Consider the following 14,499-nt stretch of genomic DNA (forward strand, 5'->3'; position numbering starts at 1 on the left):
TTTAAAAGTGTCTGTTTTGTTTTAATAAGATTTAGATGACTGTATATTACCCATTAAATATACATATGCAATTTTTTTGTAGGTAAAGAGGATAGCACCGGAATTCTACGACAACCTACCGCAGCACCACAGCTGGAGTGCAGTGTTATACGACTTCGTGATGGATCCAGATGTAGGACCTTACGCCAGAATCAGGCGAAAAGCCAAAGGCCTATCAACGTAATTCCCATCGACAAAACACCAAATTACCTATAATTTTATTGCTCGCGTCTCATTATGATTGTCTGTGACAAAATGAGACGAGGACAGTAAAATCTTTTGCTTATGTGTGGTTAAAAGTAGCCTTTAGTTGACTGTACATAACCAGTGACTTATGTCCTTTTTAAATATAGTTTATTTATAATATAATACTTATTTAAAAATGTTATTCTTTCTCCAACATTGTGATATATGTACAGTGCCTGTAATTCGTGTGTAAAGATTATAATTATTTCTAAAAAAAAGTCGTTGAAAAATAACATCAAAATTCTTTTTGTTTATTTTCCTATTGCCTCTTGCTCTGCCGTACACATATACATATAATACCTAGATTGCGCACTGCAATCTAAAACTGTTTCCCCAGTGCGACAGAGAAGTGTTTGTATTTAGGGTAGGCATTTCTTTCTAATCGACGTGTTTTATCCAATGGCATGGATATATCGACCAAGTGACTAAATTTGATAAACCCTCTTAGAAAGAGAAGACCCCAAATACAAACATTTTTCTCTGACGCATGTAACGGGTAGTTCTTTCAAGAAAACAGACTCAGTAAAACACAGGTTAGAATAAAATAAATATATTCAGGATATTTATTGTACAGTTCAAATTTAAGAAGAATAAGAAAAATCCTTTATAAAAGGTATACAATTTTTTTATTAAAAATCCCTTTAAGGGCTACATCACAACAAAACGTTTTCGATTTTATAAAAAATCATCATCAGTGACAGATTGAATGCCAGCTGAGCCACCAAAGAAATATTCGGGTAAAAACACTTTAAATATAGTATGGATGCATTAAAGGTGCATACTTAAATAAAATGCCTTAGGATGGATACATGGCAACAAGGATAATGCCCATCTTGCTACGCTAAACTCAGCTTTGGAAAGATAGTCGAAGTTAGTTATGCAGTTTGAAAGAAAGTATAGAATAGAGAAGAAGGAAGGAAGAAGAAAAGAATAGAGCACCGGCTAAGTAAGCTCGAAAAACAAGAGACTAAAAAGAAGGTGGGATTCGAGAGCCAGAAAAAGGAATAAAATTAAAACAGATTTCTTTCTGAAATAATTTGGGCGTGAAAGAAGGAGAGCTGGAAGAATAACAGACAGAGATCCTGAACAAACTAAAATGGAGGGCGCGAGTCTTGCTCTTGGTTTAAAGTAGAGTTGCCATTAAGTCATTGGAATGTAAACAACTCGATTTGCATCCCACGTGTTGGGAAATTCAATACCTTACCTAAGGGCATTATCCTTGTTGCCATGTATCCATCCTAAGGCATTTTATTTAAGTATGCACCTTTAATGCATCCATATTATATTTAAAGGGTTTTTACCCGAATATTTCTTTGGTGGCTCAGCTGGCATCCAATCTGTCTAACACTGATGATGATTTTTTATAAAATCGTAATCGTTTTGTTGTGATGTATGTAGCCCTTAAAGGGATTTTTAATAAAAAATTTTATACCTTTTACAAAAGATTTTTTCCAATTTTTGTGATTGATGGTATACAGCCAACTACAGGAAAAATTTTTCTTTTCCTTGTGGATTTTTTTAAAATAATAAAATAAATCATTCTATCTTCGCCCCGTTCCGGAGCAAGCTACCTATGCGGCTGTCTGCAAAAGAAATAAAATTTTATTTATAACTATTATCAAAATTATAATAACACAGTACATATATACAATCGCAATCTCGCTATACGGAATTAATATAATTACACACTCAAACTCGTAGTCCCCAATCAAACATCGACCCATCAGCCAGCTCTGGGCGGAAGTGGCGGCTACCGCTCGCTGCGGTTACGGTTCCGGCGGAACACCTCCTCACTACAGAGCGCATGCACCTCGGCAGGTTCCAATTCATTCCATTGCATCTCTGCCGTTCGAGTTCTTCCGGGTTCACTACACCGAGAGGAACTGCTTTTATGATTTTCCTTTCTCGTCTTAAGTACACTCTCGGTAGCCATCACTCCTTTGGTTTCGCCGGAGAGGTGGTAAAGTTTGTTTAGCAGTAAATGGTTGACTTAAAATAGTACCGGCTTAAACATCCTGGGTTAACCGATAATAGTATAAAAGGCCCGGTTTCAGGTAAAATTTAAATATGTTTGAATGTTTTTTTTCTATAACCTTAGCAATTAAAATATATTTAATTTATTTTAAAACTCATTTGAAAACATTAATTTCGGGTATATAAGGCAAAGCATATTTTACATCCATTTTTCTTTTGTTTTTGTCGTCAAAATTATTGTAAATTTTGTGGATCCTTTGTTTTATTATAGGAGTACCGTTTAATTAGTGTTAATTGTCAAAAGACCAACTCTGTCTACCTCGTTTGCTTATCGCTTCGGACCGATCTTAACAATGGGCCAAGTCAGATAAATTTAATAATATTTACGACCGCACTAATTGAAGTCAACCATTTACTGCTAAACAAACTTTACGTAGGGGGGCTGCGCCAATATGGAAACGCGTCGATCTGCCCAACGCCGACTGCAGGCATCATATCATTACAGTCACTGGAAAACAATTTAAATTGCGCTCAGTCTAGGTATTATATGTCTATGCCCTCACATAGCCAATGTTCTAGCCTCAAAATCTTTTACTGCTAAGTTGAGTTTTTATTACAAGGTTTTCTGAAGCTTATTCACATGTGCCTTGAACTTTTTATCCATTTTTACATCGTAGATTGTGTATTTTAATAAAGTTTTTATCTTCTAATACACAGAAAATAAATAAATTCTACTGTAGTTTTCTGTTGTACCTAAAACATAGAATAAAGACTTTTTAACCAAGTGAGACTGAATGCCAAACATTTTAGAAGCTAGTCTACTTAACAAGTGACGTTATTCCTACACCGATCAAATATGAATAATTTTGAAGAGCTTATTTCCAAAATGTCTTAAATCCATGAAATGCTGAAACTCGGAAATCATAGATTTTTATGTAAAAAAAGTAGTCAAGATGCAACTTTAGGAAGAGGTCTAATATTTCACAAATTATATTATCAATATTTATACACATATACAGAAATCTTGAGTCTTTCGTTATTCACACAAAAAATGTACGTCTGAAACACAAATGCTTGCCGTTTACTCTAAGCATCAACGAGGAAGCAGTCATGATTAGTCACGTGGCTTCTAATGAGACCTGACCAGTGACCTGACAAATCCCCACATGCTCTGCCATCTTTTTTTAATATGACAAGTGACAGATGACGTTCAACGACTTATTACTTGCAATTAATTTAAGAGATATAGATTATCTCAGGATAGGTTTGTATAAAATACTCTAAATATAAAAGATCTGACACTGTATATTATTTATTGTAATTTAAAGGAAATCTTTCAGATAATTTTTTGCGTATGGGTTATTTACGCACTGAAATTTTTGAAAAAATACCTGAAAACGCGTTAGTGAATTGTATGATACTCTACTATTCATCAATAGTCGATGCTAGTAACAAAATTTTGTTTTGAGTTATTTTTTGTTGTTTTGATAAAATACTTTCCAAAATAAAATTTGAACTAAATTTTCTATTGACAGTAACGAAATTCATATTACTGTAGCAATTTCGTCTTCATGCAACAATGTTTTGCAACAATCCGTTAGTTGGAGCATTATATAAAAAATTGTGCCAATTTTCGGGGCTTTTCTTGAACTCCAGCTTGACAGCCAAGAAAAAGAGTGACACTACTTTTATAGCTAACAAATGCAAGCAAGCATAAGCGCGGTATAATGACAATGCTAACGAATTAGTAGGCCCACTCTCGATTTTGACAGTTCCAATTTTGCAATCACTCCTGAGACAAAATTTTGAATGCGCGACGATAACCACCAATCACGGCAAACGTAGTATAACTGTCATTCATCTGCGCAAAGGAATAAAATTCTTAATGAATTCAGTGACATTGTCACCAGAATGGCACGGTTCTTAGACATTAACTACGGTTGCCCAGATCGACTAACCAATTAACATTAATGCAGGGACGTATTTATAGTTTTTTAATGGGGGGGATCCTAATTTCCAAATTAAGTAAAACCGGGGCTTGGTTTTGAAATACCTTTGAAAAAAATAATAAAAACAAATTTCTAAAAAATTTATTAAAACTTAAAAGACCGTTTTACAAAATTAAATTCATTCTCTTCCTTCTTTCAGCTAACTTATTTACAATTTCTGAGGAATTTAGACCTATTGTCACATTCCGATGAATACTCATGAGAGCTAATCCTGTAAGCCTCTCGTCTCCCATTCTATTTCTAAAATAAGTTTTTAACCGTTTAAGTGATGAAAAAGTACGTTCAGGTGTGGCAGTAGATACTGGAAGTGTTGCTAAAATTTTAAGAAGTTTCCTAACCGTTGGAAAAAAAATTTCATCACATCGGTCCATAGCTTCCAGTGCAGTAGACGGCTGTTCTTGATTGCACCAGTGGTTGTGCCAAAGCTCATACTCACTTACTAAATGTTTTATTTCAACTTCCCTGAGAAATATTTCTCCGATTCCTGCTATACATTTCTTTGCTCTCTCAGTATTTTGGGTGCGATCTGGTAGAAGCAACTGAATTCCTGAAATTGCTTCTTCGTGAGGTTTAAAGCGAGCATCAAGCTCGGTCACTACATGTTCTATAAATGGATAAAATATATTTCGCCGATAGTAAACTTCAGCAGTGTCCCCTGGTATATTATTGCGGTTTAATTGTCTCCTACTTACTCTTGGAACAGTTATATCTGCTGAAATTAATTTTTTTGCTTCCTCAAAAAGATTTGAGAATTCACGTTCGTTACGAAGGTTCTGTAAAGTGGTTTTTATTGTTTTTACGTAACTGCAAGAGTCGGTTAAATCTACATTGACTTTTTATAGGGTTCGGTTTAAGCTTGACGTATAGGAGAAAACCTTCCTTAAAATAGTTAGTGAAACTATAAATTGACTGTTTTCAATTGCGACTTGTAACTGGTAAGCTTAGCAATTTCCCTTCCAGATTCTTGAAGTTCTTGAAGCACGGAATTTACTACAGGAAACATCTCAGCAAATCTTTCGACGGCTGTATGTTTTTCTGTCCAGCGTGTCTCGCAAAGCGAGATAAGCGTTGAATGAGGTGCTCCAATCTCGTCCGCAGTTCTTTTTAAAAGTCCATCCCGGAGTGCAGATTGCCGAAAGAAGTTAATAGTTCCGATGCAGTTTCGTATTGCAGGGATCTCGCATGAATGACCCAAAACTAAGTTTAATGTGTGCGCCACACAGTGTACGAATAGTGCTCGAGGATATTTGTCCATGATTATTGTTCTTACTCCTTTAAATCGTCCGCTCATCACAGCCGCACCATCATAGCCCTGGCCAACTAAATTCTCCAAATCTAATCCAAACGACTTAAGTTTATCGATGATTATCGTAGCTAGAGCTGATCCTGTTACTTCATCAACGTGGATAAATTCAATGAAATCCTCTCGAATAAGTGCCTTTCCAGAAGAGCAGTCTACATACCGAAGGCAAAGTGAGAGTTGTTGGTGACGCGAAATGTCTCGAGTTTCGTCGGCAAGTACAGCAAAGAAACCTGATTGTTTCACTCTATTTATTATTTGCTCCTGAATAGCATTTCCACACAAATCAATAATTTCATTTTGAATGACGGACGATGTGTACATAGCCCGAGAATGATTGCTTTGAGAAATAAGGTGATTTTTAAGTACTTCATCACCAGCTTGCGCACGAAAACGAAGTAGTGCACGAAAATTACCGTCATTATGTAGAGGATCTATAATACCGATTTCACCAGAGTCTTGATTTCCTCTCAAAGGCAATTCCTGCCGTCCGCAAAATAAGATTGTGTCCACTATGGCACATAGCCTTTCTCTATTTTCTCGGGCAATTTTTTTATTTTCTTTATTAAACGACTCTGTAATATCACGAGTTTGACCTTCCATAACGCTTACAAAATTTCTTGCCCGTTCAACAGCATATTTATGATAATTTGTAGTTCGATGATGTTCCATTTTTTCCAGTTATTAAATGGTTTTGTGACAAAACTTCCAAGTTTTTGATCACCGCGACCACCTTCGGTCTGTCCAAATAAAACGCACATTTTGCATAATGATCCTTGTAACATATTTGAATATACTAACCATGGATTCTTTTGGGTCCAATGACGTTGAAAACAAAGTTTCCTTTTACCACAGACGGGGAACTTAAAAGTCTCTGGAGAGGTCAAAGTTTCTTTTAAAACTGTTAATTTTTCTTCGTCATTTTTTGGATTATTTGATAAATATTTACCAAAATCGTAGTCCATACCAGAATCCAGATCAGCTAAAAAAATGCTTTAAAATGGTGAGAAATTAAAAATAAAGTAACTTACCATGGCTTGTTTCTCTGTTTCTATCTGAGGTGGAGGGAGTTGGAGCATCCCCATCTGTACTAATATCCATACTCGGCGTAGTTAGGATTTTATCGTTTTGAGGGTTCAGTTCATCATTAGTTTTCCCCTTCTTTGGAAAAAATCCCAAAAGCGACTGCTGTAAAGTTCGTTTCATACTTCTTTCACTAAAACATTAATATTAAGCAATATCCAAATAATAATTATTATATTATCTATTTATACGTAACGACACTGTAGATACTTACACAAACACCACAAAAATTTCGACAAATACAACAGTTTACTGAATTTGTACTTGTACAATAGCAACAAAATAAAGAAAACAATACACAAATCCACATATGCACCGGCCGGCCGACAAACAAGACTGGCACTAGACAGCACTAGACTGCGACTCATATATAACCACCGTTCAGTAATAGAATAAGTTGGGTCACTCTCGACTTAGCGCCGGTTTACCTGCCCCCGTCGTCTCACGCCCCGTACCTACCAAATTCTCTCCAGTCAGTCCTCTCAAAATTTCTATCGTTCAGGCACCGTTCAGTGTATTTGCGGAGCGTTCAATATAATTTATGACTACCGGCAAAAAATCTTTCGGCGAGAGCCGAGATCAAAAGAGTGAACCTACTATTTGGAATATGTGTACGGTGATATAACTACTGATAGCGTTCTAATTCTAATAGGTATTAGTTTATCTGTATCTACGCTGCTACTGCGGACCGACAGCATCCGTGCGCTGACTCATTAATTTATTTTTATTTTTTATAGATGTAATGATATTGGATTAAAAGTAATAGTTTTGCATGGACTGCAAGGAGGGGGTTTGAACCCCCTAAACCCCCCGCATGAATACGTCCCTGCATTAATGTAATATACTGTAATTTGAATCGTAATCTGATTAATCGGTATTTTTATGTCTTTGATGTATGAAAAATAGTCAAGATAGTTAAGAAATAAAGATGTTTAGTGAATTATAATACCTAATTATGGAAAACTGTTAATATTTATCCAACGGTTAATGCAATATTTACGGAAATCTAGGACTTCAATCTCCATTCTACACTGAAAATTTGTCGCTGAATATCCATTAATACTGCATTAACTATTGAATACATACCATCCTTAGAGGCCAGCTAGGATTATGTGAATTATAATTACTTGTATAATTTATTGTAAGAATTTAAATAATAGGTAATAAATTTGGCCACACTACAGTCTGTACCTAGCATTCTAAAATGTCATGAACATTATTATTACGTTAATACATAATGAAATTTTAACGTTTTAACCTACCTTATAAATATATATTATTATTTAAGCTCCTACAATAGGTACAATGTGCAACTACATATAATAAATAACTTCATGAATAATTCAAAATAAATTTTTACGCGAAACAACACCAAAATTACAAATACAAAAATATAAATTTAACTAGGATGTATTAAAAGATAATTAATAACACAAATAATACACATACATACACAATAATACACATTCAATGATCGAAAATCATTTAAACATATGGGATGGTGTATTCTTGTGACGTAAAGTCAAAAATATAAAAATGTATAAACATTTTCAATGTCTTTGCAACACGAAAATGCAGCAGCTGCATAATGCTCTGGTTAAATCGGAGAGTGCAGGAAGAGTCTATACCGGTTTCGGAGGTCTTTTCCCCCTCATCAGTAGTCCCATATCCTCTTCTCTCCGATTTCCCCAGGCATCACACTTTGGGCCTTTCCGTATTGCAAAGAAAGAAATGTCACGGATGAACTAGAGTTATCTACCGAAAAACAAAGTAAGTTATCAATCGAAGTAGCACAGAAAACGACAATAAATATCGTTCCCGAAAATTTTAAGTCTTAATTTCCTCGGTATCCTGTATGGTTTATAAATTTTGAAAATCTCAGGAGGTGTAACCAAAGAAAATATTCCACCTGTTGTCAATCTGGTGGTATTGGAACGATATTTATTGTCGTTTTCTGTGCTACTTCGATTGATAACTTACTATGTTTTTCGGTAGATGGCTCTAGTTCATCCGTGACATTTCTTTCTTTGCAATACAGAAAGGCCCAAAGTGTGATGCCTGGGGAAATCGGAGAGAAGAGGTTATGGGACTACTGATGAGGGGGAAAAGACCTCCGAAACCGGTATAGACTCTTCCTGCACTCTCCGATTTAACCAGAGCATTATGCAGCTGCTGCATTTTCGTGTTGCAAAGAAATTGAAAATGTTTATACATTTTTAATTAATTTACTCTTTTGTAGGAGTATTAAGGAATCTTTCTTGTTGGAACTTTTACCACGCTGAGCAGATGAGTTGTGAATTATTTAAAATTCTCTCATATTAATTTTCTCGGCATCCTGTATGATTTATAAATTTTGAAAATCTCAGAAGGTGTAACCAAAGAAAGTATTCCACCTGTTGTCGATCTGGTGGTATGGGAACGATATTTATTGTCGCTTTCTGTGCTACTTCGATTGATAACTTACTTTGTTAAAAATATAAGTCTCCCCACCACCGTCGGACAAGACAACCGTAGTAAATGTCTAATAACCGTGCCAAAATGGAACATATTTTTCGCGGAGTGTCCCTACTGATTCGTTAGCGTTATACTGTGGCATAAGTCTGTCTCACCTGTTACTCCCCGTTATACCACTATTTTACTATCTTTCGACCAATGAATGTTGTAGGTAGTAGACTAAGAGCCGCTATAGGTGAAATTTCTTAATCATTTTAGGCACGATGGGACCCTATAACTTAAATAGTAGAACCTAAAAGAAAACGTTTGAACACTGTGCCGTCACTTTTCAGTGGCACATGCGTCGACAGTGGCGCATCAAACTTTCCACTTATGGACGGGATAAGTAAATTAAAAGTTAACAGAACTTACTAACAGAATTAAATTTTTTTTATTTTTTTAAGTTCTATGTGATTAACACATAGGATTCATCGTGATTTTAACCCACCACCCCCTTCCCCTGCCCCCCCCATCAAAAACTTCATTTTTCGTTTTTATTTTTTTTTTGGTGGGATGCAATCAATTTTAAAATTTCAAAAAATTCACACGCATAGTTGAGGCTTTTATAAAACATGCCTATTTTTTATAGACCCATAGGTAGAGTGTACGTAACCTCAAAAAATTAAAAGAAATTTTTTTTCAAAAAAGCGTATACCTTTATTTGAGGAATAGCTGCCGGTCTAATTTTTTCTTAATCTTGTGTGTTTTATCAAACACTATATTTTAAATTTTTTTCAGATTTTTCCGTAAGTCTCCCCACCTTCAAAAATCCGAAAAACTGTTTTTTGGGGGGTTTTGGGGGATTTTCCCTATTTTATAGACTTCATAATATATCAAATCAATTTTGTTTTTATAGGTTATATGTAACTTGAAGTAACTGAGTTCTTTAGAATATTTAAAAATCAGAAAAACACGTTCAAACCCCCCAAAACCCCCTTAAAAAACAGTTTTTTGGATTTTTGAAGGTGACCAACGTTACAGAAAATTCTGAAAAAAATTAGAAATATAGTGTTTGATAAAATACACAAGACTAAGAAAAAATTAGATCTGCAGCTATCCCCAAAAAAAAGTTATATACTTTTTTTTTCAAAAAAAATTTTTTTAAATTTTTTTGAGGTTATGTACACTCAACCTACAGGTCTATAAAAAATAGACGTGTTGTATAAAACCCTTAACTATGCGTGTAAATTTTTTGAAATTTTAAAATTGATTGCATCCCACCAAAAAAAAATAAAATCGAAAAATAAAGTTTTTGATGGTGGGAGAAGGGGGTGGTGGGTTAAAATTACGATGAATCTTATGTGTTAATCACATAAAACTTAAAAAATGAAAAAAATTAAATTCTGGTAATTAGGGAGGGTATTTTTTAATTTATGTATCCCGTCCATAAGTGGAAAGTTTGATGCGCCACTGTAGACGCATGTGCCACTGAAAAGTGACGGCACAGTGTTCAAACGTTTTCTTTTAGGTTCTACTATTTAAGTTATAGGGTCCCGTCGTGCCTAAAATGATTAAGAATTTTCACCTATAGCGGCTCTTAGTCTATAGATGATCATGTATTTTTGCATTGCTCGCTTGTTAGTGTAATTTTTTGACACTTGTTTCATTATTGTTGTCCAGTGCTTAACTATTCTACAATTTAAAAAATATTTTTAATCGTCTTCAACTGAAAGCTACTTTACACCGAAAAATGCTGTGAAATTATATGTATATTATTTATTGTGATTTAAAAGCATGTTATCAGTTAGGTAATTTTATGTGAAATTGATATGTCAAATATAATGGAGCACTTATTGTTTTGATAAAAATTAAAATGCTTACCTGGATACTCGAATGTTTAAGATGAGTTACGTAATTTTTTCAGTCAAATTGTTACATTGTTTCAAGAACATAATATTATATTTTTTCAAGGAAAAGAAAAATAAATAGCGGGTAACAATCAGCCGTGTTTTTTTTGTGGTAGATAATTGATATACAGTATTCCATCTTTCTAGCTAGTTTTTTACTACCGTATATGCCGTTTCTGACTCAAACCCTCCTCCTTTATCCGGGCTTGGGACCGGCACTTATAGTTACTGAGTTACTCAATCCACCCAGTCACTAGCAGAGACGGAGTTTGGAATGGTTTGGTCATGTCCGACGTAGAAATGAGAACTATGGGACGAAGGGTAGAGGTGTAAGAAGTTGGGGGAAAGAGGTAGAGGATATCCAAGGAGAAGATGGAAGGAGTGTGAGGCAGAGACTTGACAAAGGTTTAAATGAAGAAGATACGATGGACAGAAATGTCCTTCATGTTAGAATTTCGTTAGAAGTATAGAGACAGGGGAAACCAAGGAGAAGATGGAGGGACTGTAAGGTAGAGTCTTGAGAGAAAGGTTTAACTGCAGAATACACGATGGACAGAAATGAGAAGCGAAGAAGAGTAAGGCACGTATCCATTACGTTGGTGCTCCGTGTAACTGCTCGAATAGATACGGCATGCGCTCCTCTACATTATAAACCGCCACCGATTACTCTCAAAAAATTTTCAGCCAAAAATATTCATTTTTGTAGAGTTGACTGCAATTTTTCGACAAGTCCTTTTTTGAGGTGGGCAGCATAACTAAGTCCAGTCTCATCTGAAATCAAAAAGTTTCTTGTAGTTTACACCTCTGGCTAGTGAATGAACGAAGGAATTTTTATTAGGTGAAGTTGCTTTTGTTTTATAAAAGAAAACTACTTTAAAAATGGTCATTTTTGAAAAAAATGAGAAAAATTGGGGTCGAAAATGTGTTTAAACTTATGTAAAATCTTTAAAGTTCATTTTTTTTAAATTCCTTCGTTCATTCCTTAGCCAGAGGTATAAACTGCAAGAAACTTTTTGATTTTTTTATTTCAGATGAGACTGGACTTAGTTATGTTGCCCACCGCAAAAAAGGGCTGTTGTCGAAAAATTGCAGTCAACTCTACAAAAATTAATATTTTTGGCTGAAAATTTTTTTGAGAGTACCTTAAGTACTATACGTTTTACGTACTGTTTATGTTCCAATTATAAATTAAAAACAATTTTAGTTTTCGAGATAATAATTTTTTTTTAAAAAGTCACTTTTTTACCCGCAAGACCTATGTAACCCCTTAAGGAACAGCGATTCTTGAAAAGAGAAAATCTTAAGAAGTGACATAAAGTGATAAAACACGAAGAATCTTGAGTGGAGAGGAAAAGAGAGACCTTAAGCACCGGCGCCAATTGATCCTAAGCGAGACACAACCTGCACCGGCGAACTGCGTAGACAGTTTTGCGCATCCTACGATTAGTGCATGCGTTCGCAGGTCTCGCTTGGGAACGTTTGTCATCGGCGTACAGTTTTCTTGGGCCGTGGGACGCGTGAATCACCGCCAGATGTTTATTTTTACTTGTTTTTGTTTGCGAGATGGATGTATCTGAAATGAATACGGATGGTACCTAAGTACAATTTATTATGATAAATAAAAATATTATCATAGTCAACACCCTGAGTGAAAACTGCGTTGTCTTTGTCATTAAATTCTGATAACTTTTGGTAGACTAAATAAGCGGCGATACGAAATTAATAATCAAAGTTATACCTTTACAAAAACACATTAGAAAAATAAGGTGAAAAATGATTCATATTACTGAAAACCGTGATCGATAAAAATATCGTATTACCCTCAAATTCAACTTGTCGGCATATTACATGTTTGTTTATTACATATTAAATTTTTGTTTATGCTTAGAAATTGAAAACAAAATATGCAGATAGTGTTATTTTTTATGACCGATCAGTAGCGGAGGGATTATGAATTATGACTTGCAGTAGGGGAGAGATGTATTATGTGCAGAAATAAAATACTCAGTGTAAGATATCTTTTTATGCACCCGCTTATGATCAAATTCGATGTTTTCGAAAGTCATACCGCTACGACTACTAGGGACGTGTAAGATATTTTTAAAACGTTACTAGTTACAAGTACGGAAATACCGATTTTAAGTTGCTTACTCAAAACGAGACGGCATACGAGCAGTGGCGGACAAACAGTGAATCAGATTCGCACATGACAGGGAAAGTTTTTTTTATAACCCGTAAAAGAGTCTGCAATTTTCCGGAAGGCAAGAAGCGTTTGCTTTGACAAATGTGAAACTGACATGTAGAGTATTCCTCCCGTGGGTGATCTCCTTTAAAAAACTAGCTAAACATAAATTTAGTGTTTTTTGACAATGAGAGTATTTATTGGTGTCTATATTTCCTTAGAAGCTAAAACTTATCAGAGTCCTGTAGACAGGTCGGCAGGCAGCAGGCGTCCAAGTCTACGCACTTCGTTTTCATCGGGCACATTTAGACGGTTGGCCAACACGTTACCCGTTGTCCTAGGTGAACGACAACGCGACGCGTAAATATCACGTAATGGTTGTATTTTGTGTGTGACCTACGTTTTCTAAATCTACTCTTACTCTTTCTAAATATATGACATTTTTGTTGTTTTTCTTTTTCGTTTATGGAATTTTTTAGCAAAGTATTTAAAATATGAATTTTCTAGTAACACTGCCGTATACTTCCCCACACTTAAAAATAGGAATGAATAATTGACATCGTCACGTTTGTCCTGGTTTGAGTGATGGAAAGCGACGCGATGCGACGCTACATAAGCCACACGTCGCGTGAATTACTGGTCGCATCGCATCGCGTCGCGCCGTTTTCCGTCGCTCACCTAGGACAACGGGTTAGGGTACACTGACACTCTTTCACTGTAACGAACACTGAACTGGTAGATGACTTCCTTGATGGATTCCAGCTTGACGTCTTAGCTGATCTGCCAAGAACAAGAACCACTGTAGCAACATTCGATGATGACAGGGCAGTCTTGGCATCTAACACCGATCCGGCCTCAGCCTCAAAGAACCTTCAGACAAACCTTGATAACATCAAAAAGTGGCTAAAAAGATGGCGTATCAGAGTTAATGAAACGAAATCTACACAAGTGACATTCACTTTACGCAGAGAAACATGTCCACCAGTAAAAATCAAACGACTGCCACCTCCCACAAGCTAACGATGCTAAATACCTTGGCATGCATTTGAACCGACCGCGACGGCTGACTTGGAAGAAGCATATATTCACCAAAAGAAAACAGCTAGGCCTTAAATTTAGCAAAATGTACTGGCTGATTAGACGCAAATCTAAATTATCACTGAACAACAAAATAATGTTGTATAAGGCCATTCACAAACCTGTGTGGACCTATGGTATACAACTTTGGGGAACCGCCAGTAACTCATTGACATCCTTCAAAGATTCCAAAACAAAGTGTTGCGAACCATCGTTAATGCAACATTCTACATTCTCAATAGGGTCATT

At 35.5% G+C, this 14,499-nt stretch overlaps 2 protein-coding genes across 3 annotated transcripts in view; one reads left to right on the plus strand and one right to left on the minus strand.

Moving 5' to 3' along the window:
* The window catches only part of LOC126880537 (sphingolipid delta(4)-desaturase DES1), a 99,171-nt gene extending 88,085 nt beyond the window's left edge, over window positions 1–11,086 (plus strand). The window contains exons 6-7 of one of the 2 annotated variants that reach the window (XR_007696629.1): window positions 83–8,536; window positions 9,021–11,086. Coding sequence is in view for 1 of the 2 variants with exons in the window: in XM_050644460.1 (XP_050500417.1) it covers window positions 83–223 (141 nt within the window). In the remaining variant the exon portion in view is untranslated. Of the gene's footprint in view, window positions 1–82 lie in introns of both variants that reach the window. The other variant, XM_050644460.1, reaches the window with a different exon arrangement.
* LOC126880538 (uncharacterized) overlaps window positions 1–14,499 on the minus strand; it is a 391,874-nt gene that overhangs the window by 195,584 nt on the left and 181,791 nt on the right. The window lies entirely within an intron of this gene.

The sequence above is a fragment of the Diabrotica virgifera genome, chromosome 2 (assembly GCF_917563875.1).
Source record: "Diabrotica virgifera virgifera chromosome 2, PGI_DIABVI_V3a".
Lineage (NCBI taxonomy): Eukaryota > Metazoa > Arthropoda > Insecta > Coleoptera > Chrysomelidae > Diabrotica > Diabrotica virgifera.